At 37.9% G+C, this 27,103-nt stretch overlaps 1 protein-coding gene across 2 annotated transcripts; it reads right to left on the reverse strand.

Moving 5' to 3' along the window:
• Positions 1–144: 144 nt before the first annotated feature.
• WDR5 (WD repeat domain 5) lies at positions 145–25,964 on the reverse strand. Of its 2 annotated transcripts, none has more exons than XM_027869778.1 (14): positions 25,880–25,964; positions 22,567–22,748; positions 21,988–22,096; positions 19,735–19,808; positions 19,224–19,313; positions 18,619–18,708; positions 18,330–18,413; positions 14,774–14,829; positions 12,310–12,356; positions 7,079–7,154; positions 6,205–6,238; positions 4,703–4,777; positions 4,067–4,154; positions 145–2,648 (listed from the first exon to the last, which is right to left on the reverse strand). In XM_027869778.1, exons 2-14 carry the CDS (start codon positions 22,645–22,647, stop codon positions 2,548–2,550), a joined length of 1,005 nt encoding a protein of 334 aa, XP_027725579.1. In that variant the 5' UTR covers positions 22,648–22,748; positions 25,880–25,964; the 3' UTR covers positions 145–2,547. The 2 variants fall into 2 exon arrangements, with proteins under 2 accessions (XP_027725579.1, XP_027725578.1); XM_027869777.1 differs by having other exon boundaries at positions 25,875–25,962.
• Positions 25,965–27,103: the final 1,139 nt, after the last annotated feature.

The raw sequence follows: 27,103 nt of genomic DNA on the forward strand, positions 1-27,103 counted from the left end.
TATGCAAACAGCTCACCTCATTCCTGCAAGGATTGACTTAAGGCAGGAGAGCAAACTTGGAAAAAAAAAATTCAGATATGCGTAAGAGAACCAAAACTGACATGGTTTTGGTTCAAGTTAAAGTTGACTCACAAACATTTACTCTTTTTTTTTTTGCATTTCAATCATTTGTATTAGGCTTATATACAATTTTTTTTCTGACCCTTAGGCTGGAAAAGTCTTTATGAATGAATAAGCCAACCTAACACACATGTGTTGATATGAGTACACGTAAAATGTAGACACACGAGTCAAAAATGGGAAGAAAACTGTCAGAAGCGTTTTTCCAAGTGCCTTACATGATTGTTCTACTCAATAACTGCAGCCAACCATTGGAAGGTATTTTAGGAAACGGCTGTATTTTACAGTCAATCCCACTGCCCAGTTATTAGTGAGCACTACATGCAGAAAGCCAAGTCCACAGGAGAGGCTACAACTGCTTCATCCCATCGAGTCACAGTTTGTAGTCTTAGCACCAATTCCAAACGAGCCCATGGCTTCATTCTGGCAGTTTTAACAGAAACAGAACATTGACTTTTCCTATAGGAGACGAGAATCAGTCTCTTCAGCAGCATGCAATCACACTAACACTGTCTATAGAGGTGCATATCAATAAAATGGCTTGTGGCATTCCATGGAGTAATACATCTCATTCAGGTTTCAAACAGGGTGGAAAGCAAGACACTGACTAAAAAAACCTGATCTACTCATCTAGTTCTAAGAGGCTCTCACTCCCTACCCGTCCCACCCTACCCTTAGGATTCAAAAAAGATTTTGGTGAACACCAGAAGACTGTCATGGTTTGTTACAAGCACTACAAAACCCAATTCTTAAAATGTGTTCTCTCTACCTTAGTTCTCCCTAAGCAACCACTTCAGATTCTCTCCCCAGGGGAATCATTAACCAGGTCTGAAGTTCAACAGACTATGACTAAGAAAGACTTCCAATCTCACAAAGGTAAAGAAGTTAAAATCCAACTTGGGCAATAAAAACTCATTAAACAGCCACATTATTCAGAGTTCCAACTATACATTTCTATCTTAGAAATGAGAAGGCTAGATTTAATATTTTGCACCTTCCTGAAAGTTGTCATGCCACTGAATGAAATGGATGCTAGAGAAGCGCCCAAACAGGGAAACCTGGGTACTTCATATGGATAAGCATGTATCTCAAGCTATATTTAGTGGACCTACCAAGACCTTAATTTAAGCTTTTTTTTTTTTAAATTGGGAAAAACAAATAGATCTAAACAGATTTTTCTGTTTTAGGAAAGGCATTGGGAGGCTAACACTGATAGGCTGAGTGTGACAGGACAGGCAATGCATTCAATTGTAGCTGTACCTGTCACACTGAACTCCACATCTGACCAGTAATTTGACCTTCAGTGGGAGCCATTTCAGCAACTAACATGCTGTTGCTTCTCATATTTGAGGTGTGGCTTCTTTCCCTGTCTATTCCACTGAGATGTAGTATCCTGTTTATTATTTCACAAGTACAAAATATAGCTTGAAACATACCCTTCACAGACAAGTTTATGGCTACATGTTACAGCGATAAGGAAGACTGAATAAACCACTAGGGCAAATATGTCTTGTCAAGAGCTTTTTTTGCCACTTGTGAATGTAAGAAACTAAACAGACACAAACACTGCATATTAGAACACAGCTGCCACACATACACAAAATCCCACCTTTTTATTACAGCACATGGTACTGTCAGATGTGTAAACAAGAGTGTGACAAACGGGAAAATATTGAGGCTGAAGTATACAGTCATGCCATTAACAGTTCCATAGTATGAACTTTAAAGATACAAAATTGTCTTTACATTGAAAAACTTTACAATGTTCTGAGTTTTGTTTTTGTTTTCCCCAGAAAGACTTCAAAATGTGCTGTGAACTTTTACAAGCAGGAATTAATGTTTGGGGGGAAAAAAGTAGACAACTTGTGATATATCTATTAAACATACATATCAAGAGGTAAAACTATACAGAAGATTAAAAGATATTTCGCCACAAGGTCAGTGAAACTGGGGGATAGAAAGCCAAAAACTTACATGGTTGTATTTGGTCACAGAGTTAGAAGTGGGTAAGTGATATCTTTTAAAAAATTACAGAACATTTAGTTGAGGAAAAATTCATGATGAAATGAAATTTATCCTTCTGTAATAAAAAATTAAAAATTCAGGTTTTTGCTGACTCGATTTATAACACAATATAGATTGAAACTCTTCCTTTGACAGCATCAGGAGAGTTGGCAAGAAGCATCACCAAAGTCTTTTGGGACCTTCTAGTAATACAAGCAAATTTTTTCCCCTTAAAACAAAAAAATAAGAAAAAGATCCATTTGTCAAATAAGGCAGATGCTGCCTCTTCTCACCAGGCTACCCATTCCAGGGAAGAAAAAAGGGGATTTCCCTTTAGGCCAAGAAACTATTCTCAAATATCTTAGTTTCTTGCCTCATAGGACCTACTTCTTGATACAGTCTCTAACATGACATCGAAAGGGCTTAACAGTCACTCTTCCAGAGTTTAATTGTTTTGTCATTTTCTAATGCGGCTGATGCAATGATGTTTTCTGTAGGGTGACAAGCTGTTGAAATCACAACATCTGGAAAAAAAAAAAGACAACCCCATTGTGTGCAAGCTATTCATATATGGTCCTCAATTGGCAGATGTGACTCTAAGTTGTCCTTTAGAAACTGATGGGGGTCCTGCACCCTTTAGTCTACCCTCTCGTTCCATTCTCCCTCATAACCAAAGGATACACTTTTTAAAAGTTGGTGCTTAGATCTTGGCACTTTGGCCCTAATTAAACTATTTTATTTTTGAGAGAAGACTGGAGGGAGTAGAGAGAGGGGAAAAGAAAAGGAAGACATAAGCAGTCAGCAGAACCTAATACTATCCTCATTTTTTGAACATTATGTTCTAAGTACAGCTAAAAGGGGACAAAAATGACATATATTCATTTTGATCTTAGAAGTCAGCAATTTTTTCAGCCAAATCAAAAAGCTTAAAAAAATTTTTTTAGGAGGGGTTTAGCTTTTATTTGCCTGTGCTTAAAAGAAATCAAGACCTACTTCAAGCAAACCCTTTAGTTCCAGTCTCTCCATAAATACAAGGAATGAACAGATCGTGTGAGTTGTCAGGACATGAGAAAAGCAATCGATTATAAGACCTCTGTATATAAAGTGCAGGAAGCATGAGGACCTAAAGGAACAAAGTACCAAAAACTTAAATATAATGGTCAGATGAGTAGGTACTAAATGAATATCAAAGATAAAAGCAGCAAGCTTTGTAAGTCCTGAACCTGAATTCCAACTTGTTTTGTGGACTTAACTTGCCTGTCAATTAACTGAGTAAACAGGCACTTTTATTGCCAGCCCTGTGCTATGGGTAGTGGAATACAAAGATATGCTCCCTTGTAGAGCAAACAGTTTTAATAGGGACAAAAAATATACTAGAAAGAAGAACCAAGTATATAGCTGTGATAATAACAAAGTATAATAGGAATTAAGAGAAGAAATTAACATGGGCTTCAGTAGTCAGAGAATGTTATTTGTGGGAGTGGAACTAGACTTTATATAAAGATGAAAAATAAAGATGTTTTATGGCGAAGGGACTATTGTGACTAAGACAAATCACAATATGAACAAAGATTGTTCAGGAATTAATCAAGCAATCTGCCAAACTAGATCTATATATGAAGGGACTAATATGTTAAGAGACTCAAGAGATAGAGATACTGTGAAATGGAACATTAAGCTAATTTTAGTTCAGAACAGACTTTTATATACACACACACACAATCTGAGAACACTGAACATGGCCTGGCCAAAGCCAGAGAGAAGAGAATGCTTGTCTGAGGCCTTAAATGGTGCAGAAAGAGCAAAAAGGGAAACCATGGACAGGAAGCACCAGCTCTGTGTTTAACAAGGTGGGTGCACAGCTGTCACACCATTCGAAACCAACAAAATGCAGATTTGACAGTTTAGGAAATCATCAGTAAAAAAAGAGCTTTATGCTCACCTGTATGGCCTTGTAATTTCTGTACGATCTCTTTTGTCTGAAGGTTCCAAATGTAAACCAGGTTATCTTCTGACCCAGACACAATCCACTGTGATATAAGGTGGTAGGAGTTAGAAAGATTTAAGCGGAGAGAAGTTACATGTCTCCCTAAATTTAAGTTGTCAATTATTAAGCCCATCTTTGAAGACTCATTTCATATTATTTGCAATGTTATCAAGTCTGAAAACTGAATTCTTCTAGCAGGCTTATGGTGTATAACTAACTGATAGTTATTGCTAAATTCAAAATTCAAAAAATTCAGATTTTAGATATATTTGTCTTCTTTCAGATTATTAAGTTCTTACACAGCAGAAAAGTTTCCCTTTCATTTGTATATACTTACATATGTACATATCTCCTGCTAGAAATTTAAGCTTCTTGAAAGCAAGGATTTGTTTGTTTGTTTTTGTCTACCTGGGGCCAGGTACACAGAGTCCCTCAATGAGTAACTTCATCTATTGAGGAATAGGTATTTTGCATAAATAGAGTTATATGTCTTACACTGTCATCTAAACTTTCTACCACCACTTATTTATTTTTATCTCTCAACCACCTTTTAAAGACCCAAAACCATAAAAATAGCCACACGAAATATACCTTTCCACCAGTGACCGAAAAATTAGCGAAAATGCAGTATTTCTCATTCTTGTGACCAGTGTATGTCTTCAGGCACTGAAAGAAAAGAAAGTTATTCTCAGGTTTATCTTAAACTTAAGGGAAAAGCAGCAATTTACCCAGAACCTACATAAGTTGGTCATTTTATTCTTAATTTCATTTGGATCAGTCAATCCTGGACACAGCACAAAGGCAATGATCATTATCATCATCACAGTTCCATCTGTCTACAAGAACCGGGCCATCTGGTTTATCTCAGTGATTTCTTGATCTTCTAGTTTGTTAATTCCATGGGATCCAAGCTAAGTCAGGCAGTCCATCCATGTTAATGGACTCCTCTTCTTAAATGAACCACCTAGTGAAGTCAATAAACATTTATCAAGTACCTCCTACATGCCAGCTATTGTGCTAAGTGCTGGAGACACAAACACCTCATGAGTCTCTCTTCATGTAACGAACTGACACCAGCACATCTGCTACCCCTAACCTTTGGAAGGGCTTCTTAAAAATAACAGCAGCTGACATTTAAAGAACGCTTTAAGTTTCCACAAATCCCTCTGGATATGTTATCTCTTATTTCTGCACAGCATTCCACAAAAAGACTTCGTTCTCTATTAGGGGAGAGAAAGGGGGAGAGAGGGGAAAAGGAGGGGAAAGGAGACAGAGAGAGGAGAAGGAGGGAGGGAGAGAGAGAGAGAGAGAAACTATAGGCAGAAAAGCAGAGCTGGATAATTCTTCATCTTCATGGGCATTTAAATTTTGGTTAGCATTGTATTGATATGACTAGAACCAATTCAAGTCATTCTGCATTTTCTAGTGCATTCTTCATGCATACTTTTATCCTGCTTGAATTGGCTATTCAAGTAGCCTAGTCCTAGTAATGCTTCAACAGTCAAGCCTTTTCTAAGCATAGATACGCATTCACTTTTTTATTACTTACTCCCAAACCTGAGACTTTGTATTTAATTACCATGTAAATGTGTCTTTCACCTAAATTCCCAGAAATAAGAGATGACCTTTAGTTCTTAAAAGTTATGCCACATAATGCACAATAAGACTTTGAATATTGGAATAACGATAGATTATCTTATCTAAAGATCAGCCCTTATAAGACCAGAAAAGCTCATCACCAGGATAGCCACAAGATGCCAAATTTTTTAGCCAGTGCAATTATCAAAGACCATCTAAGTCAGAAGAGTTCCAATACACAATGGTGAAGAGTACTCACACAAATGAAACTATAGATCCTTGAAATATTTTATTGTGGAGATATGTTTGTTATCTCACACAACTTTTATATTTAAGTGTCAATCTGTGAAATTAAATTTTTAGGCAATGTGGTCAACTCCATGAGGTACCTCTCACTAAGATTTCTCCTTCTGCCCTTATGGCATTACTATCATATAACACCCAAAGTAGGAAACCTGATGGAATGATACTTTTAGTATGTCTTTATAATTTGTCCAATTTAAACAAGTGCTTACCTTCCCTTTGCTGTAGTCCCATAGCTTAAGAGTGCTAGAGATGAAGAGAAAGTAATGAATCAATTTTGATTTCAGGTCAGTTTCTCCAATTAAATTTGCTTCTTATGCTGGTCTATTCAAAAAGACTTTCTACTAAAATAACACATTTTACATTTGAGTTTTATATTTTGCTTTATAACTAGAACTCGTGGAGAATCTGTTTTGATCATGTAACACATTCTGTAAAAATTCAAACCTGCCCCCAAACTTAAAAACAAAACATTTAGGCCTAAGGGGCTTAGATAGCTAATTAGTTTTAAACATTCATAAAGATCCCAGAGCAGAGGAGCTTCCTGATATTATGAAGAAAGCAACTTTCCACAACCATGACTACTATTCAGTACATAGCCTCAGTCATCACAGAAATGTGGGCACAAAAATTCAAGTTGCCAGAGAACACACTTCATAGCAAACATATCACAGGCCCTAATCAAGTCTTCCTAGTAGCAGGACAAGATCACTACCTTAGAGACATTGGCCAACTTTGAACTCCCAGTCCATGTGACTCTGCTATACTGTCTACCTTATCCTACTCGTTCAAGGGTAATCAAGAAATTACAAATACTAAAAGCTACTTCAAAGATTAAAGTGACTACCAAAGTTTTTTTTACAGTTAGTCTTCCCAATCTGTAATATGAAGGAGCTGAACTAGTGCTAAGGTTTCTCCTCTCTGATATCCTAGATTTTAAGTGCTTATACTTGTTTTAAAGTAATTTGTTCTCATTTATACATTTCATTAATATAACTATTGAAGGAATCTTAATATTGGTACAAAGGAAGTCCTTTTTGTAAATGTATTTTCTTACAAACAAAAACAAATGCATAAAATACTTACTTGTCCAGAGTTGCAGCAAGAATGTATTTACCATTTGGAGAGAATTTCACAAAAGACACAGGAGGATTATCATCATCTGTATTAAAAATGAAAATCTTAAGACACATTTGAAATGTTTGATCCAATTTCTATTAAATCATGCCACCATCTAAATACAATAAGAAGTTCTGTATAAGATGCCACTACTAATATTGAACATTATGGTTTTGTGGTTCCTTTCAAAAAGAGTTTTAACTTACTTTGCCTAGGAATACAAAAAAAATGGGGAAAGGTTAGATTTCAGTTATTTCCTCAATCCATTAGATAAACCACTTACCATGAACAAAAAAAATAGTCCTGGAGTTTCCTACTTATATATTCTTTCAGAAACTAGTCTTCTATTTGTCTTAGAGCAAATTACTATTTATGGATTCTTCTGGAAACATTTTAACTTCAAAAGTGCCAAAGTTTAGGATGCTGATCAGAAGCCTATCTCAAATATTCAACTCCTCCTCTCTGCATCCAGCCTCTAAGATGATGGACCAAACTCAAACTGAACACCTTTTATAGCTTGGTAGGGAGGAATTGATGCTTGTGAGAAAACAGTCAATGACTTTTCACTCAAGTTCTGTAGATCATTTTTCTATTGGGCATTACATACAAATTACCCCATCTTTGTCTCAAGTATTCTGGGGTCTACTAACACTTTACCACTGAATGACTGAAGCAGTATAGGGATAGTGGATAGATGAGGAAGACTTCAGTACAAATCCCACCTCTGACACTTATTATTGTGACCCTGGCAAGTCACTTAAATCCTTAGCTCCAGTTCTCACAACTGTAAAATGGGACTGGGAGGTGTTAGGCTCAATATCCTCTTAAGGTTCACCTCTAAATCTAGAATTCTAGGAGTGATCCTGAGGGAAGGATACAAGCATTAATTATAGACTCAAAGAGCTGAAAAACAATGTCAATTAAGAAATGGTTGATCTTTAAATATTAGGCTTTTTTTTTGTTTTGGGTTTTTTTTTTGGTAGGAATGAAATAGTAGTAGTTAAGATTTGTGATTCTACTGTTGTGGCAAAGTCCCAAGGCATTCCCTCTATGGGAGATTAGCAACTTCAGTCCTATTTGCCTTTGAGAGTTTCACTGATTTGCCCACCACCACACAGCTAATGTGTCGTCAGAGGTAGGATTTGAAAAACGTTTCTGACTTCAAGGTGACCTTCTTGCTGATTCATCACCCTGATTTTCTGTATGATCCAAATGTCATAATCCTCTAATTCTCTGAACCGAAACATTCAAGGTTTTTCCTCATGAGAACAGGGGTGCAGACCCTACTATATTCAATATTCAACATAAGGTCCCTATTCAATTCTCATAGTTGATGACTAATTTTACCCTTTCACTTACAATCCATTTTGAAAGTGAGAAAGTTTGCCCAGAGTGCTCATGTACCATACATGCTCACCCTCAAAAAACAGTGAAATACATTTTATTATTCAATTTCCAGGTAGGTTTATTAACATGCCTATCAATCTTCAGAATTGAGGGATATGCTGTAAAAGCGCTGAAGAATTAAAATACAGCGCCCTATGATAGATGTTCATTTAATCCTATCTATTCTATTTCATTCTATTTAAAATGTAAACACAAGCATTTCCTTGGCAGCTGCCCTATAGTGCTTGGCACAACCGCCAATTATAGTAAAACTTATACAACTCAACCTAAGGACAAGAACAAAATATATCTAATTCTTAAGAAGTGTTCAAATCCAACAACAAAATACATAAGGATTAAAGGCTAGATTTGGTTTTAATGATTTTTTAAATTCATACTCAATTGTCAATAGGGACTATTTCACCTATGATAGGTAGTTCCATAAAAACAATAATATAAAAAGATGTTCTTTTACAGGCAGTTCTCAAGGGAAGAAATCCAAGCTATCTATAGCCATATGAAAAAATGTTCCAAATCACAAACAATTAGAAAAATGCAAATTAAAGCAATTCTAAGGTTCTACCTCACACCCAGATTTGCAAAGTTAACAAAACAAACAAACAAAAATATAACAGGAGCTAATACTTACATAGTACTCAAAGATTTGTAAAGCATTTTATTTAACTAATTTGAACCTCACAACAATCTTATGAGGGAAGTGCTGTCATCCCTATTTCACAGATGGCAGAGAGAGGTTAAGTGACTTGCCTAAGGTCACATAGCTATGTAAGTAGATGAAGCTGGATTTGAACTCAAATCTTCCTGACACCAAATCCAACATTCCATTTGCAACTAGGTGGCTCACTGGCCATTAGGTGCCTAAAATGACAAATATTGGAGGGACTGTAGTAAAACCAGCACATTGGTGGAGACACAAATCATCATGGCCATCACAGAAAGCAATTTGGACCTAAGCCCAAAAGGTTACTAAATGACCCAGCAATATTTCTATTAGACCTATATTGCAAAGAAATCAAAGAAAGAGAACAAGGTCTTATATGTAGAAAAATATTTATAGCAATTCTTTTTGTAATGGCAAAGTACTAGAAACTAAGGAAGTACTCTCAACTGATGAATGGATGAACAAATTATGGTAGATAAGTGTAATGGAATAGTATTGTGTTGTAAGAAATGAATAGGTTTCCGAGAAACTTGAGAAGACTTAAATGAACTGATGCAGAATGAAATTGAGACCCAGGAGAACAATTTAAAATCATAACATCAACACTGTAAAAACAATATAGAAAGACATGGAAACCGATTAACACAAGGATTCATCGTAATTCCAGAAGAATAATGAGGAATGCTATCTACCTCCTGGTAAAGAAGTGACAGCCTAATATGCGGGAAAAGATATATTCTTGGATATGACCAACACAGGAATTTGTTTCCTTAAATATAGTTATTTGTTGTAAGATTTTGTTTTTTTCAAGGGAAGGAAGATGGAGGAGATAGAAGGGAAGGAAAAAAAACGCTTGACAATTTTTTTTTGATAATTTATAAAAATAAAATTTAATATAAATCTTTAGTAGACAAAATTTTGACTATAAAAATATTAAAATAGATGTAAACACTAGGACTAAGCTGAGGAAGCCAGATTCACCAAAGAGTTTTGAGATGTTAAAAAGCATTTTAGGGGCAGCTAGGTGGCACAGTGGATAGAGCTCCAGCCATGGAGTCAGGAGGACCTGAGTTCAAATCCAGCCTCAGACACTTGACACTTACTAGCTGTGTGACCCTGGGCAAGTCGCTTAACCCTCGCTGCCTCACCCCCCCCCCAAAAAAAGCATTTTAACTGCAAGTTAATGATATTATCTGGGATCCACATAAGAGAGTATCTACCAAAACATCCTTTAACACACATCTGCATAATAACAATAGTTCACAAAACAAGAATGCTGCAAGCTTCTCTTCTTCCCCACTCCAAGCCCTTGTCCAAGTTCTCAAGGTCAAGATTTATGAGATTTCCATATGGCAAAAACCTGATATTTCAATGCAGGTTAATTAACTTTATAAAAATTAACAGTTAACAAAAATAACAAATGAATTAACTTAATAGGAGAATAAAGACTAACATGGAGAACTGCATCAGGAGCAGAGTAAGGTAGAACCTGGCTCCTGTTTTCTACCGAGGAAGGAGACACAGGACTTAGAATGACTACATTTACTCAATCATCAAGTTTATTCACAGAAAGACTGCATTCCAGACCTTTGAACCCTACTTCAGTAGGGCTTTTCAGAATCCTTTTGTTTTAGTAATCCCCTGAAGCCAAGCCTATATAAAATTATTGCAGTAGGCAGTTTCTTTTGGCTCCCCCCTTATCCCAACTCTTAACATCCCACCAAAGGTATTAGCTGACAAAGACTTTAACAGAGTTGGGATAGTGAGATGGAGAAAGATACAGAATGAGTGCTACAAAAGCCTCATGTGGAGTGGGATTTGAGGCAATAGGTAATATGGTGTATCACTGCATGTTTTTTTCCATACTACATGGAAGCATTAATGAACATTATTATAACATGTATGAGGGCAGAGAAGAGTTGGAAAATATAGATTAAGGGACTGACACAGAGTACTGAGTGGGTGTAGATCCAAGAGTAGACCAAAATACTTAATAAAGAATCCAAAATGGAAAAAGAATAAACAATGTTTTGTTAATATTGGCTAAGTGGGAAAAGAAAGAAGAGGAAACTTCAAAAGGCTATGATTTGCTAAATTTCAAATGTGTATCTTCATTTTTCAAGACAAATTTTTACAGGAATGTAAAGGTCTTTCTTAAGTAAAGAAAGGGAGAGAGAAATCAGGACCAGAACTTAGGAAGACATATAGATGATATCAGAAAATAAACAATGTTTGAATAGCCCCAGGAGCTACTAAAAATTAATGGTATGGGAAAAGGAAAAGAGAAGAACAAAGACAACAAGAACAGTGGTGTCATGGTATCACAAGTAAGCAGCATTAAGGAGTAACAAAGAGTAAGGGTGAGAAGACACCATGAAGTTTGGACAGGAGATTATAGCTAGTGATCTCAGAAAACATACTAATCTATTAGGTAAAATAAATGAAGAATAAAAAGATAAGTGGGATGCCAGTTGCATAGACAGAATTGTTAAAGTGTCACTTCAAGATCAGAGATGTACAGGGACTCAAGAGAAGATGGAAGAAGCTCAGGGAGAGATTCTATGCCCTGTCAGGTCTTAGACGGCAAGGGTCAAGTCATTCTCACTTTTGTATCCTTGAGCCTAGCATAGCATTTGCACATAAATGTCATTTGATGAACTCTAAGCTATGTTCATGATACAGAGTTCAGAAGGATGGCTGTTGGAGGGAAAAACTAATGAGATCTTTCTTAAGTAACACAGTAAGAAACTGAGGTAATTTGAAAAAAAAATTTTCTTTTGTTTAACCTAAAGATCCTAACCCCTCGGGAAAGGAATGGGAAAATGGAGGGAAGACACCAAAAAACCACCAATTTTAAATTTGACCTGATTTAGGGAAGAGATATATCAAAACCTGACCCAAGAAATGTCAGTGAAGGAAGAAGTTTGGAGGAAGAAGAGAAGTCAAAACCAAGCTCTCTTTTTGCATTTCAAGCTGTCATGCCAAAGAGAGTTATTACCATAAGATTTCTTTTAACTAACTTCATCCTTTAGAAGAGAAGTGTAATGGAATAGAGGCAGAGTAGAAAAAAAAAATTCTCAGAAAATCATGAATCATTAAACACAAACAAAAGAAAACTTTGTTTACTTACCAATAAGTGTTTTTAAACATTGACCTGATGCTGTATCCCAGATTCGGCTTTTGAGAAAAACAAAAAAAGTGATAGTCTTTAAATTTTAAGGACTAAAATACAAGCAAAAAAAAAACCCACAAGTAAATTATTTTAGTTTTTAATGCATCAAATTAATAACTATCAAAAACAAGGTATCAAATATAAAATTTGCTCTGTCCCTTTCCAGTTATGAAGTCCTACCACGTTCGGCTTTGACAGTGACTTAATAAGCGTATGTATGTACATGCAGTTCTGACTGATCTCTTCACAAAAATCTTCTTTATTTCTTCAAATGCTTTATTTTAAAAATTGCTCTAAACTCTTTTATAACACAATCTAATGTAGTCAGCCACTCTTGATTATTGAATAGTGTGATTCTATTTTCCTGCCATTATAAATAGTGCAGCTATGAATATTTTTATATAAAATCTTTTTCCCTTTTCAGCTTGTTGACTTTTCTTTGTACATTTGTCAATTCCTCTAAACTCCCCACCTCCTGCAACTGAACTGAACTTTATTAAAACAGTAATAGCTAGCATTTATAAAACAATTTAAGATTTGCAAAGAGCTTCACAAATACCTTATTTTATTCTCACAACCACCCCAGTGGTAGGTGCTATTCTTATCCCCATTTTACAGATGAGGAAAGTGAGACTTAACTGACTTGCTACAGATCACGTTCACATTGCTTGTGCCTGAAGCTGCATTTGAACTCAGATCTGCCTGAATACAGGTCCATCGCTCTAACCAGTACACCAACCTAGCTGCCCCCAGCAAAAGAAAAAACACTTGGTCAAACTCAACTAACAATGAAATCCTATCTGACAATGGATTCTGCATTACCATCCATAGTCCCCCACCTAGGAGGAATGTTCTCTATGCCTATTTATTAACATTCTGCTTTACTTCTTTAGGTTGTTTCAGTATTGTAGTCATTCTGTAAATTCTTTTCTTGGTTCTTTTATCTTTACTCTGTGTCATTTGTACAATTGTTCCCATGTTTCCCTGAACTCACTTTTTTTCATTGTTTATGGTATTATATTCACATATCACTACTTGTTCAGCGAAACTTAGCTATTTTCTTGATACCATAGAGAATGCCATGAATACTTTATTAAAACCAGGATCTATCATTAGCTTTCATAGAGTACATGCTCAATAATGGGTCTGCTGGGACAAAAGATAGGATCCATTTAGTTTCTTTTTCTCATATGACTCTAAATTATTTTTCAGAATAGTGTGACTCCTCAAGCTTAACAGGTACCAAATTAAAAAAATTTTTTTTTTCTTAATCTCTAAAGCAATAGTGTGAGGTATTATGTGTAAAAGAAATTACCTCCCCCACCAAATAATAAGACAGAAGGCACAAAAACGAAAACTCTTCTGGTGATGGAGCAGAATTTTAAATAAATCAGTGTATTTTCTAGGAAAAAAAAAGACAACTCAGAATTTTACTTTCAATTTTCAGTAACTAAGAGGGAGGTCCCAGAAACTATAAATTGGCATCCAAAAGTGGACTTTCCTTAAAGATTTAATAAAAAGTGTGATAAAATACTGGCAGATATGTTTCTACTGGCAGATATGTTTTTGTTGAAATTCATACTCTATATGACAAAATTTAATGGATAAAGTGTGACTCCTCATACTGACTGTTGTTCTGTTTATTGTCTTTGCCAATTGTATAAGATTTTAAGGAAGAAATCCTAGGCAACAGAACTGAGGTGTTGAAAAGTGTTCATTGTGGGGGCAGCTAGGTGGACAGAGTACCAGCCCTAGATTCAGGAGGACCTGAGTTCAAATCCGGCCTCAGATACATAACATTTATTAGCTGTGTGACCCTGGGCAAGTCACTTAACCCCACTGCCTAGCCAACACCTCCCCCCCATCTCCCACAAAAAAAAGAAAGGTATTCATTGTGACTTGTCTCATTTAATGTTTGCATTAATCAAAAGTCCCACTAATGTAGAGCACCTGTTGTCATTAAACTACTTTCACTTTTGGGGTCATTTTTTATGATTCTGGTAGGTGTTTGGGATATCTTAAGGTTGTCTTGACTTGCTTTCCACTGGTTACTAAGGAATCTGTTTTCACTTTTAAATACTTTTATCCTCTTATAATTGGTCATCGGGGGAATTTTTTTAATCTCATATTTACCAGTCTATTGGATTCTGCATCATGGATTTAGACTTTGAAGAGAACTTAGAAGTATAATGCAACTTTCTCTTACAGATGAGGAAATCGAGTCAGGGAGGTGAATGACTTGCCCAAGGTCACGAAAGGAGTAAGCAGCAGAGCCAAGACTCAAACCCATGCCTTGTATTTCCATATCCAGTACTCTTTCTATTGTCAAACCTGTATTTTTCAATGATATTTTAAGTATTACCCATTGATTTGTGCAAAAAAACTGTGTTAAGGCAGAGGCTAATACAAAGTTTATACTTACCAGAGACCATCATAACTACTTGACACTATCAAGGATCCATCACGATTAAAATGAACCTATAATTGAGGAAGAGAAAAAGCAAACACTTAAAAACAAATACAACAATTTATGGACTGTTTCATAACAAAACAGTTCTTAAGGGTTATAATTCTCAAACAATACTTACGTACAAAATGAGACTAGAGCCATAATTCAAGTAATAGTTTTAAAAATAGAAATCACAGATTTGTGATTTATTTTACTGTACAGTTCTCCCAGACTAACTGCCGAATCCAATGACCATTACTCATTGCCCAACCTTCCCAATTTTTCTAGAGTTCTGGACACTGTTGAACAATATGCTGTCAAACAATCACCGCTGGGCCCCTTCCAGATTCTCTTTCCTCCCTTAGCTTTCAAGACATTTCTCTCTCTCAATTTTTGGCTCTCCTTCTAGACTGGTCCTTTTCAGTCTCCTTTGCTACATCATCCTTCTCTGTGTGCCCTCTAAGAATGTCCCACAAGGTTCCTTCCCTTCAATCTTCTGTTAAATCTTATCAGCTACCATGGGTTCAACTATCATCTTTAGGCAATGACTTCCACATTTATATATCCAGTCTTTATCTCTTGATCTCTACTACCATATAACCAACTCCCTAAAGGACATTTCCATCTGGATGTCCCATACGAAACTCAAACTTATGGCCAAAACTTAAAACCTGTTCTCCCCATCCCTAACCCAACACCCCCTCTCTCCCCAACCCAACTTCTTCCACTCTTCTATTTTTGTTCTAACACCACCATCTTTCTAATCACCAAGATTTACACCCTTGGCCATCTTCAAGTCTTTACTCTTCCTCAATTCTCATATTCATTCAGTTGCGAAGTCCTTTGACCCTAACTCTAAATGCTGTATCCAAGGACTCAAAGCCTCCACCATAGTTCAAGGCATCACCTCTTAACTGAACTATTTAACAGCCTAATTCATCTTCCTGTATCTAGTCTTCATCTATCCTCCACAAAGCTACAAGTTAATACTGCTAAGAGATCTGACTCTCTCTCCCCCACCCCAAGCCTCCAATACTCCTCTACTTCCTCTAAAATAAAATACAAAGTCCTCAGCCTAGTATTTAAAGCTCTCTATGATCTAGCTTTCACCTACCTTTCCAGATTTATTTTATATTACTCCCCTTCCCACATATTTCATCTCCCTTCGCTGTGCCTTTGCATAAGTAGGTTCCCCATGCATGAAATGCACTCCTTCTTCATCTTCAAATCAAAGAATCTCAAGATTTCTTCCATGTATAGTTCAGGTGCCACCTCTTACATGAAGCCTTTCCTAATAATAGTAGTAGCAGTAGCTAGCATTTATATAGTGCCTATGTACTAGATACTAGCTAAGCACTTTACAAATATTATCTTATTTGATCCTTAACAACAACCTTAGAAGGTTGGTGCTTTTATGATCTCCATTTTACAGTTGATGAAACTGAGGCAAGTAGAGGTTAAGTGACTTGCTCATATTCACACAGCTAGTAAATGTCTGAGGCCGAATCTGAATTCAGGACTTCATGCCCAGCATTCTACCTAGCTGCCTCAATGGTAATCCTGCCCTCCCTTTCCTCCTCACCAGTTATTAATGCCCTTGCCCTCCTGAAATTATTTTTGTGATAAGTACAGACTGTTAGGTTTGTCTTTGTATTGCCAGTGTCTTACACACAGTCAATCCTTAGTGTTTGTTGAGTCTAACTGAATTAACTTCATGCACAAATGGACAGCATGCCCGTTACATTTCAGGATGGATAGCACACATGGACAAACACAATAGAATCATTTATTGATATACCTAATTTAGTCGAGGATTCAATAAATATTTACTGAGGAAATCTAAAGGCAGTCCCAACTCTTATCATCTACCAGGAAAGACAGATACGTACACAAATAACTACTATATCACCCTTCCATTCCATTATTTTCCAGGTGAGTGCTATTCACATTAGGGTAAGAACATCCAGGGGTGTTCTGAAAGACTAGCCCAAACCACCTGATTAGGTCTGAATTATTCTCTCCATTTTGAATAAAAAAAAAAGAATGCTTATTTTAGCTTTAGTCTCTCCATTTAAGGCGCTGAAAGAGATCTGCACTTCTCTTTGGAAATTAAAAACCTTGTCTTCTGTCAAAGATAACTAGGTCTCCTGTCACAGAGATCAATAGCAAATATCCCTGAGGCCCAAGAACATTGCTAAGGCTCTTTAGGGAAAGTTTTTTACATTCATCTTGGTCTATGCATCCCACCCAAAACGGCCATTATTCCCAGCTCTTGCTCTGCTCAAGTCCTTTTCTCTACCTATTCTGTCTATGAAGCTTACACCCTGTCAGGCCTAAATGAAATTCCATATAAGTTCTCTAAAGTATTTTCCACACCAGCCTACTACAGCATTGGCTGGCTAATAATCCAACCTACTCTCTTGTATTTGTCAAGCACTTTGAAAATTTGCCAATTACTTAGGCCAGGGCTTCTTAACCTAGTTTGTGAAATTTTTTTTTTTTAAAACATTTTGAAAACTGTACTTCAATATAATTGAATATAATAGGTTTCCTTTGTAACCCTATCTGTTTTACATATTTAAATTTTTTTTTTTTTTTGGTGAGGCAATCAGGGTTAAGTGACTTGCCCAGGATCACATGGCTAGTAAGCGTCAAGTGTCTGAGGCTGGATTTAAAAAATTCTGAGGAAAGATCTGTAGGTTTCATCAGACTGTCAAAAGGGTCCATGACACAAGCAAGATTAAAAACCCCTTGTAGTCTAGGTGCTTTCCTACCCATGCTCATATTTCACTTTCTCCAAATGCTGTGAATGGGGTTCCTGTTGTTCCTATTTTATAGATGGGCAAACCAAGGCACAAAAGAACTGATCAATGTTCGAATAAATAAATTTGAATTACATGGTTTAATGCTCAGTTCTTAGTTTCATGGGTTGGTTTTATCTTTATTGTTGTGGTTGTTTAGTTGTTTTTCAGTTGTGTTCAGCTCTTCATGACCTTATTTGGGGTTTTCTTGACAAAGATAATGGAGTGGTTTGCCATTTCTTTCTCTAACTCATTTTACAGATGAGGGAACTGAAGTAAACAAGGTTAAGCGACTTGCCCAGGGTCAAACTGCTAGTAAGTATCTGAGACTGGATTTGAATTTATGAGTCTTCTTGTGCTCTACCCACTGCACTACGTAACTGATTCTAGTTTTATCTCCAAGTAAATAAAAAATACTTGCCTGTCGAGTCCATAAATTACCTTTTTTCTCATTTTTAAAAATCAAACCTGTGATTTCATTCACACAGAGAACTCTCAATGAGGAAACTCCCTCTTGCCAATGAAGACCAGTAGTTTATAGCTATAGTCGTAGAGAATTCTTACGAAATTGAGAGGTGAATTGTCTTTCCTAGGTTCACATGGGCAGTATGATACAGTAGAGATAATACTGGAATTCAGGTCTTCCTGACTTTTGGGTCACCTTTCTATCCATTGTGCCATGATGTGCTGTAATAAATTACAGTTGAAATGTATATAAGGGGACTTACTGCTGAAACTGGGTCAGAATGAGCAGGTAAAGTCTTGAGGCACTTCCCTGTTTTCACATCCCATATCCTTACACTTTCATCAAACTAAAAGAGAAAAACAAACATCAAACAGTCAAGATGGAAATTTCTGCAATACTGGCAACCTCTTGAATGCCTTAGACAGCAAAAGGCAATATTGATTCCCTGAAGATGCCCTGCTCCCCCTACCCAAGTGATTAAAAACTAAAGTATGATAGAAAACTGGCCTATTGTCTTGATTACACACGTTCATATACAATTAAAAACTTACAGATCCTGAAACGATGAGGTTGGATTGGGGATTGAAGTTGCAGCAAAAGACATAGTTACTGTGACCCTTCAGTGTTTTTAGACACTTCCCCTAAAAAAGAAAAGTAACAGACCAAGTTATTTTCCCCCCCAAATACTAGCATTTACCTAAAAAAAAAATCACTATTCAAACTAAACTTATCAGAAGGTCAAGAAAAACTATATTCTAGAATCTCTTGAAATTCATACTTCATCCTATATACAGGTTATATAAAATATTCACACAGCATCACAGAGCTGAACTAGTTGACCTAAGGTCCCTTTGGAAATCCTTCCATTTTACCTAACCAGAAAGAGAGAAGGGATGTGCCCTAAAGTATACTGCTTACAAATATTAAATCCCTTGTTGGGGCAGCTAGGTGGTGCAGTGGATAGAGCACCGGCCCTGGAGTTAGGAGGACCTGAGTTCAAATCCGGCCTCAGACACATAATACTTCCTAGCTATGTGACTCTGGGCAAGTAACTTAACCCCAATTACCTCACTAAAAAAAAAATCCCTTGTCCATCTCTCAACTACAGATGGTCAATAAATGCTGAGGGGTAGGAGGCTAGAATCTAACTACTTACAGAGCTAACATCCCATATCTTAAGAGTTTTATCATCAGAAGCAGATACAAGAAGATTGGAATCTGATGACCAGGCAACATCCGAGATTCCCTTTAAAAAAAGAAAAGGAAAGAAAATAGCAGATTAATTCCCAGGTGAGACAGGCAAGAGATATATAAAAAAAATAAGCACTAGCCACTTAATTGCCAGAAAAAGTTTAGCTAATGCATTAATACATAAGAGTTACATTATTAGAAATATGAAGTACTGTCAAGATACCCAATTTAGCTGCCTTGTTGAAAGCTAGCAACTACTGGTGAAACAATCATGAAAGGACCTGACATTTGCAAGAAATGACAAAGACAGACAAAAGGTATAGCAAAGCTTTACATTAGTTCATTCCCAAATCTGAAGTCAATGAGCTACATCTTTTAGCTTTTAAAATGCTCTTATCCCTTCAGGTTCCACTGTATAACATTAACTTATATCTTATAATAAATCCCAAAGAGGTATTTTTTTTTAAAAAGCCTACCAGTTTGTGCCCAGATATTGTTTTCTCAAATTTTCCATCATATGCTCCCCAAATTTTAATGAGCTTATCTGCAGCTAAAAGACAAAAATATTTATTGTTAGTCTATCAGAGATGGGTAATAACTTCGGCTTTCACGTGGTCTCATTTGATGCTAAGAGCTACCTTGTGAGGTAAGTGGTTGGTTATTCTCCCCACCTTCACCTTCTGGTGAAAAGTCCAAACCCAAGTAGGAAAAGAGGTGTTCTGACTACAGCAAAGTTTGCTTTGTCATTACATTTATCCCTTTATTAGATTAATGTCAAGCAGTGAGGAGACCTTTTCTAACTGCACCTGAAGTATCAAGATTAAGAGGAAAACTGTGACACTTCTCAGTGTGAGTACACAATATATATCTCCTGAGGTAGGAGTGTCCCTGGGAGCTTTCTGACTACAAACTGTAGGGAAAACTTATGGACACAATACTCTGCTTTAGTTCTTCATTTCACACAATGTGAAGAAAGCTTTTGCTTTACACCTCAAGTTTGAAATAGGATTTAAATGCCTGTCTCCATAGCCTTATGGAACTAAGACCTAATTTGATGATTTTTTTTTTTAGGGGTAACTAAAAACAGAGTGATCTGGATAACAAGGGGAGTCAGAAACAACCAGACTTAAAAGAATGGTTATTAGGAAGTTAAAGTAAACCTGGATGGAGATCTCTAAATGGAATTCCCCAGTGAGCTGTTCAACATTTTTATCAATGAATGAGGATGACATATGCCTGTCAAGAGCTTGAGGCTGGGCGTGACAGTTAATATCCTGAATGACAGATTCAGGTTGCAAAAAGATCTGACGAGATAGAACAATTGTCAGGGGCAGCTAGGTGGGGCAGTGGATAGAGCACCGGCCCTGGAGTCGGGAGGACCTGAGTTCAAATCCAGCCTCAGACGATCGATACTTACTAGCTGTGTGACCCTGGGCAAGTCACTTAACCCCATTGCCTAGCCAAAAAAAAAAAAAAAAAAAAAGAAAGAACAGTTGTCCAAATCTATTAAGGTTAAATTTAATTGAATTGTATACTTGGGTGGAAAAAAAAATAGAACTACAAAAGTAAAGGATGAAGATATGACTATGCAACAGTTCACTTAAGAGATCTGAGAGTTTTGGGGAGACTAAGTTTTACATGAGTCAGTAAAACATGGCAACTGAAAAAGATTAATTTAATCTTGCTTTGAGAATCTAAAATTTCATGGATCTGGGCACTCTAACCAATGCAAACAGAAATCATTCTTTGTTTTAGTGAATGGTACTCATGAGTTGCTATGGCTTAATCACCTGGTAATCAACCTTCTAGCCTTGGCTAAGTTGATTCTCAGGCCTTAAGGTCTATATTTAAAGCCTTCCCAACTAACTGGGTCAGCCCTGCCAGAGTGTGAGCTCCACTGATGATTTCAAGAAGCCAGTCACTTCCACACATTGAAGCATTACCTAGGTCTAACTTTAGCAGAGGAATGCCATCTTAGCCTGGACACTATGCTTCTACTAATGCATAGAACAAAGAAAGAAACCACAGTAAAACATAAGAAGACTATGTGAAGATCTGTATCCAAATCTGGACACACTTTTTTAAAAGCACCTTTAAATTATGTCATTGGAGTAATTGAATCTCAACGTAAGACTTGGAGGGTAACACATAACTTTGACATTACCTATGACCCTGTAAGTCACTTACCCTTGCTGAGCTAAAGTTCCGCATCTGTAAAATGAAGGGCTTGGACTATATGGCCTACAAGATCCCTGGAAAGCTCCAGATATAATATCCTGTAATAGTTTAAGGATTATCATATAAAAGAGAGATCAAACTTGTTCTCTTTGGTTCCATAGGGCAGAACTGGAGACAAGAGTTCAGAGTTTCAGAGAAGCAGATTTATGCTCTATATAAAGAACAAATTTCCTAACAACTGGAGCTAGCCAAAAGTGGAGTGAGTTTTCTCAGAACCAAGTGGATTCTCCCTCACTACGGTTTTTGGGTTTTTTTTGTAATGGGAGCTAGCTGAACAATAACTACAGCTATTTTATAGAGTTCCTATTCAGATATGGGTAGGCCAAAGTAACCTGAGGTCCCTTCAACTCAGATTGTCAGCAACACTGACAAGAACAATTTAATATGGGAGGATTGCTAAATTGGCAGTATCTCAAGGACTGAAACCCCAGCCTCAATTTTCTCAACTACCAAATCAGGTAGTAACATTACATATTTGAGATTATACTTACAAGAACTTGCTAACCATTCTCCATTTGGACTAAATTTTACCGAAGATACGGCTTTAGTATGTCCTGCTAGTGTGAACTTTAATGCGTAGTTTGGCTTTACAGGTGCAGGCTAGAAAAAACAAAATTAAACATCAGAAAGTGATCATGGTCAACCTACTTAGAGCCTTACAAAGTTAGAATGGGTGCAGAAGTATTATTGATAGCATTTTACTTAGGTGAAAAAAGAGAAATAACAATTTTCAACAATACAGTAAGTGGTCAAGAGATCAACCCCCGTGTCCGGTAAATGCTTAGTAACCAGCTTTCTGAGACAAAAATGTATACATGACACACTTTTAAGTTTAATCTCTATTATTAACATTTTCCCTATCACTTTGTCTATACAGTCAACAAAACAATAAAGCAAGCCCTGATTTATAGCATTAACCAGATTTTCAAGGTGTAAATGTTCACACTGAAAATTTAGCAGTTGGCTCAGCAACTCTTAGCTTAGCTCTAACACATCCACCTTTGGATTAACCTTACTTCAAAATATGTGCTCAATTTCACCTAAAAGTACATCAGATCTTTTAGACACACCTTGCTCTGATTGGTTGATGAGGAAGGTGTAGATTGTGTTTTTGTGGCTTCTGCCTCTGGTTTCTTTTCTTCAGTTGCCATGTTTCCACAACTAGTTAAGTCAGACTGAGGGTGCTTAGGGATGGATGATGAACCAGAATGCTTCAATAGTGAAAAGAAAATCTGTGCTCAGTAATTTGAACCTGTAAGGGGAACAGGAAGAAGTAGGAACAACCACTATTAAAAGGAAATTTTATTAAAAATAACAATATCAAAAAGAAGTTAATAATAAACATTTAGCCATATTACTGAACCCTATCATACAAAAACTTCTCAGGTCATAGATAAATTTATAATTGAAATAAATTAATTTAGAGAAAGCATATAGTAATCCTAAATTTCCTGTTCCTATCTTTCAGTTTATTATTCATAGCCAAGATACCCTTGAACTATCTTTGGCATTCCATACATGGTAATATCTTAAATTAAGGCATTTTTCATTGTTATTCAAAAGTCTAAGAATGTTGTTGGGAATAGCTGAGACCCAGTTATTTCTTTAAAGATTACTTTTAAAGGATTTTTTTTAAATTCATAAGACTGACAGAAAACTAGGATACTAAGTGACAGGAGGAAAACTAAATCCCAGCAAGATATAGTAGATTCAGAAGTCACCCAGATTCCAAGACACACACCATGTGAGACAAGTTAAATAGATACACTAAAATACAAGCCCAGGACTTTCGAAGCCTTATGGTTGTTCTCTGCTGCTACAGCTTCCATATTATAGGCTTAAGGATGTTTTCTAGAATGTTTCATTAGTGGGCTGAGAAGCTCATTTGCTTATGAGGCGACCAGGAAACACAGCTGAAAAGTGCAAGCCAAAGTCAGCTTTGTGCTGGAATTTCAACTGCCTTGCCTTCTGTAGCAAAGCTTGAAATGCTGCACTGATACTCTGCAATCAAGACTCATACTGCAGATGAAAAAAAAAAATCTCTACTGCAGCTCAATTAGATTTCAGCTTGACAATGGGAAGTATTGAAAATCTGTACTGTAAGTAATTATTTCTCCTGCCTCTTGGATCAGTAGCTCTGGATGTAACCTCAACACTAACTTCCATTACCTGCTCACATTAAGCACATACCAGTTTAATAGAAGAGGTAAATGTCTATTTTTGAAACCTAGTATTTTTTCCATCAGAAAATCTTAAAAATCACAACACTAGAAACTGTAATTTCTCAGTTTAATTTAGATAGAATAAATTTTAAATTAGTTTAAAATGTCTTACCAGAACTTCTGGTTGCTCTAAGGGGAAACTATTAAAAATAATACTAACATTGGCCAAAGAGTCATTGAAAAGAGAAGGGTGGAGGTGGAAGAGAGGAATTACATCATAAGCACCCACTTTACAAGTCTTCTGGCAGACCAAAAAATACACAGGTATCAGGCCAACAATTAAGGTGTTCTTCCCCCATACAAAACCCAGAGGTTTTAATTAGTGACCCTAACCATTAGTATATCTAGGAAAGGCTTAGAGGACCTGGTGGTCAGGACCTGGCAAAGTTAAAGTCTTTTGAGATTTGGAGGAAAGGAAGAGAGAATGGCATCAGAGAGATGAAGAGCAAAAAATAACATTCAGTAGCTGGCCTAACCACTTAAAAAAAAAACACCAAAATATTTGAGTTTCAGGGAGAAGACCAGGCCAGGAACTCTGGTGAGGAACACACCTGAGGACTACAGGCCAAAGAAATAAAATTCTGCCCTCAAATGCATCAGTTAATTTCACGTGAAAGGCTTTGGTAAAGCCAGAAAACTGTCTCAATGAAAGACAGAAAAAAGAGCCCCAGCCCCAGTTGAAGTAGTGGTCATTCCTAGGAGGAAATTCTCTCCTAACAGAGAAAAGTGCAATAGGGTGGGGGAAAGAAGGAAAATGTGCAATTAAAAAGGTGGAGATCCCTGAAAATATGGAAGTCCATCCTATAGTCCGACCCAAAATTAAGGGTTTTGAGTAAGGGTTGAAGTGAATTGGGCCTTCCTGGAAAGATACCATGAGGGGATCACTAAATAAAGGGGAAGCCTGATCTCTATTCACATCTAATAGTTCAGAGAGTTTTTAGGGGAGAGGAAGCAGAATGAGTCAGAATAAGGTCAGGATGTCTGAGTAAATGAGTGGAATGGAGGAAAAGGAACAACTAAAAAGGTAGTTACTGAAGAAAAAAGGAATGCCACCCTCTTAATCTTCACCTGGTTGTTTCAGGATCGATTTTTCTTACGTGTGATAAGGGGAAATAATAGAAAACACTTGGGGTTTGGCTGCTTAGAGGTTGGGGTACACTAGAGACAAAAAATGTAACAGAGTCAGTGCACTCCCTCTGAGTCCAAGCCCAGGTGTTTCTAGATGGGGTAAAGAAAGGGTTAAAATGGGGATTCAACTGTGGAATGCAGCATCCTGAATCCAAACCCAGGTGTTTCAAAGTGGAGTTTTTTTGTTTGTTTGTTTTTTTGCTTTTTTTTTTTTTAGAGGAGTAGGGGATAGTGTAGACTGTATGATTAGATGATCTGTCCCTATTGACCTGGAAAAAGGGGTGGTCAAAGAAGCTGAGTCCAATCCAGAGGCTTCAGAATAAAAGGGAGATGTTGCGGCTATGGGAGAGGGAAGGAAGTAATTGGGGGTACCCTACCAATTCATGGAAAGTCATTTCTAAAGGTGTTGGAGGAGTGGGGGGAGAAGAGGGAAAGGCAGCTGAAGCTCTGGGGCTTGGCTAACCTGACGAAGATACAGGGAAGGAGTCTTGAGGAATGGGGGGCACCGCCTTAGTCTTTGCCAAAATATTTCTGGGAAGACTGGGAGGAGAGGATGGAGGAAGAAGGGGGAACAAATTGGGGCCTGTCCTTCTGGGGAGGAGAAATGGGAAACAAACGAGGTCCACACTTAGTGATCGTGGGGTGGGGGCAAAGGGGAGACCATCGGTGGTTAGCTGGAGGAGGGGGTGAAATGGGCAGGACGTGGCCATCCAGGGCGAGGGGGGCTGCAGGAAGGGGTGCACCCCACTCCCTCTTTCCCCTGCAGGCTGCCTGGGGATGGGGGTGGGGGCACAGGGGCCCCGGAGGGAACCAGATTCTCCTCGGAGAAGGGGGGCAGGGGAGGCCTGTGGGGGGCGCAACCCGGGCTGGCGAGCAGGCGGCCGCGGCGGCGCAGGCCCGTCCCCCGCGGTCTGGCAAGCGGCCGGGGTCCGGGTCCGGGCGCGGCCGTTCCCCGGGCTCGCAGGCCCAGGCCCAGGCCGGGCTCAGACACGCTGACGGACGCCGGACACCGCCCGCCACGGGCTTACCTCACCTCCGCTCGGGGCGAAGCCTCCTCAGCCGCCGCCGCTCATGAGGAGCGCAGCGCGGCTGGGCCCGGGCGAGGACCGACGACCAGGCGCCCGCCGGGACCAAGTGGAGGTGGCAGCGGTAGCGCAAGCTCCTCCTCCTGGCGCCAGGCGGGTAATGTGGACAGGCAACTCCCCCAGGCGCATGCGTGGCGACGGGGCGGGGGCGAGCGCAGGGGCGGAGCAAAGGGCCGGGGGAGAGGGAGGAGGGAGCAGGGACACAATACCGGGCTGTTTCCGAAATGGGCTACGGCGAGCCACGAAGGCCCAGTTTCTCAGATACCTTAAACTTCTTAAACGCTTAGCTAGCGTGCTCTCACTGCGTCTTTATGGCGCAGTAGGAAAGAGACTTTAGACGTCGTCTAATTCAAACCCCTCGTTTTACGGATGACCAAAACGAAGTTCGGAGAGAAGTGACTTGTTCTTTTGAGTCTTTGACCAGAAAGGGACCTTAGAGATCAATTGAGCAGGAGTGGGTACACGAATTATGAGAGAGAGGTAGAGACAGAGACACCGAGAGACAGAGACAGACCGAGAGAGAGGGAAGGGGGGGAAAGAGAGACAGAGAAGACAGACAGACTGCGGCGGGGGGGAGGGCTGTGTGTTATGTGTGTGAGTTCATGTGCATGTGTATTTACAGAAAGTCCCAAAAGTCTTAGTGCAGTTTTAAATTTTAGTAATGTAAAAAAATTTGGAGCATACATACAAACTATACATGCATATATATACATACACATTTGTGTGTATAAGTACGTATCTATGTATGTATCTTCTGAGAAATAGAAATAAGGAAGGGGTGAACTTCATGGTGTAGTGGAGAGAGTATTGCACTGGGAATAAGGAGATAATTTTAAGTTCCTATCTCTGAAACTTACTAACTCTGGTGACCCTGGGCAAGACACTTAATGCTGCTGTACATTGATTTCCTGATCTGTAAAATTAGGCTAATAATACATCACTACCTATCTTATAGGGTTGATGTGAAGAAATTGCTTTGGAAACCTTAATGTGATTTATGTGTATGTATAATATATATGTGTATATATGTATGTGTTTATATATGTGTATATATATGTACATATATATGTATATCATTATTACTATTATTGCAACTGTGGGGTATGGGAAGGGAGAGGAGAGGAACTGGCCTGTCAGAAGGCACTGAGGTTGGAAATAAAATGCCAAGTTCA

Source organism: Vombatus ursinus, unplaced genomic scaffold (assembly GCF_900497805.2).
Source record: "Vombatus ursinus unplaced genomic scaffold, bare-nosed wombat genome assembly UNPS02014793.1, whole genome shotgun sequence".
In the NCBI taxonomy this organism is placed as follows: domain Eukaryota; kingdom Metazoa; phylum Chordata; class Mammalia; order Diprotodontia; family Vombatidae; genus Vombatus; species Vombatus ursinus.

Coding starts and splice junctions, on each gene's coding strand:
- WDR5 (XM_027869778.1), bottom strand. CDS start 22,647: ATGGCAACTGAAGAAAAGAAACCAGAGGCAGAAGCCACAAAAACACAA. Junction 18,414..18,618: donor ACCTCATCGTTTCAGGATCT/GTAAGTTTTTAA, acceptor TTTCTCTTTTAG/TTTGATGAAAGTGTAAGGAT. Junction 12,357..14,773: donor AGTAGTTATGATGGTCTCTG/GTAAGTATAAAC, acceptor TTTTCTCAAAAG/CCGAATCTGGGATACAGCAT.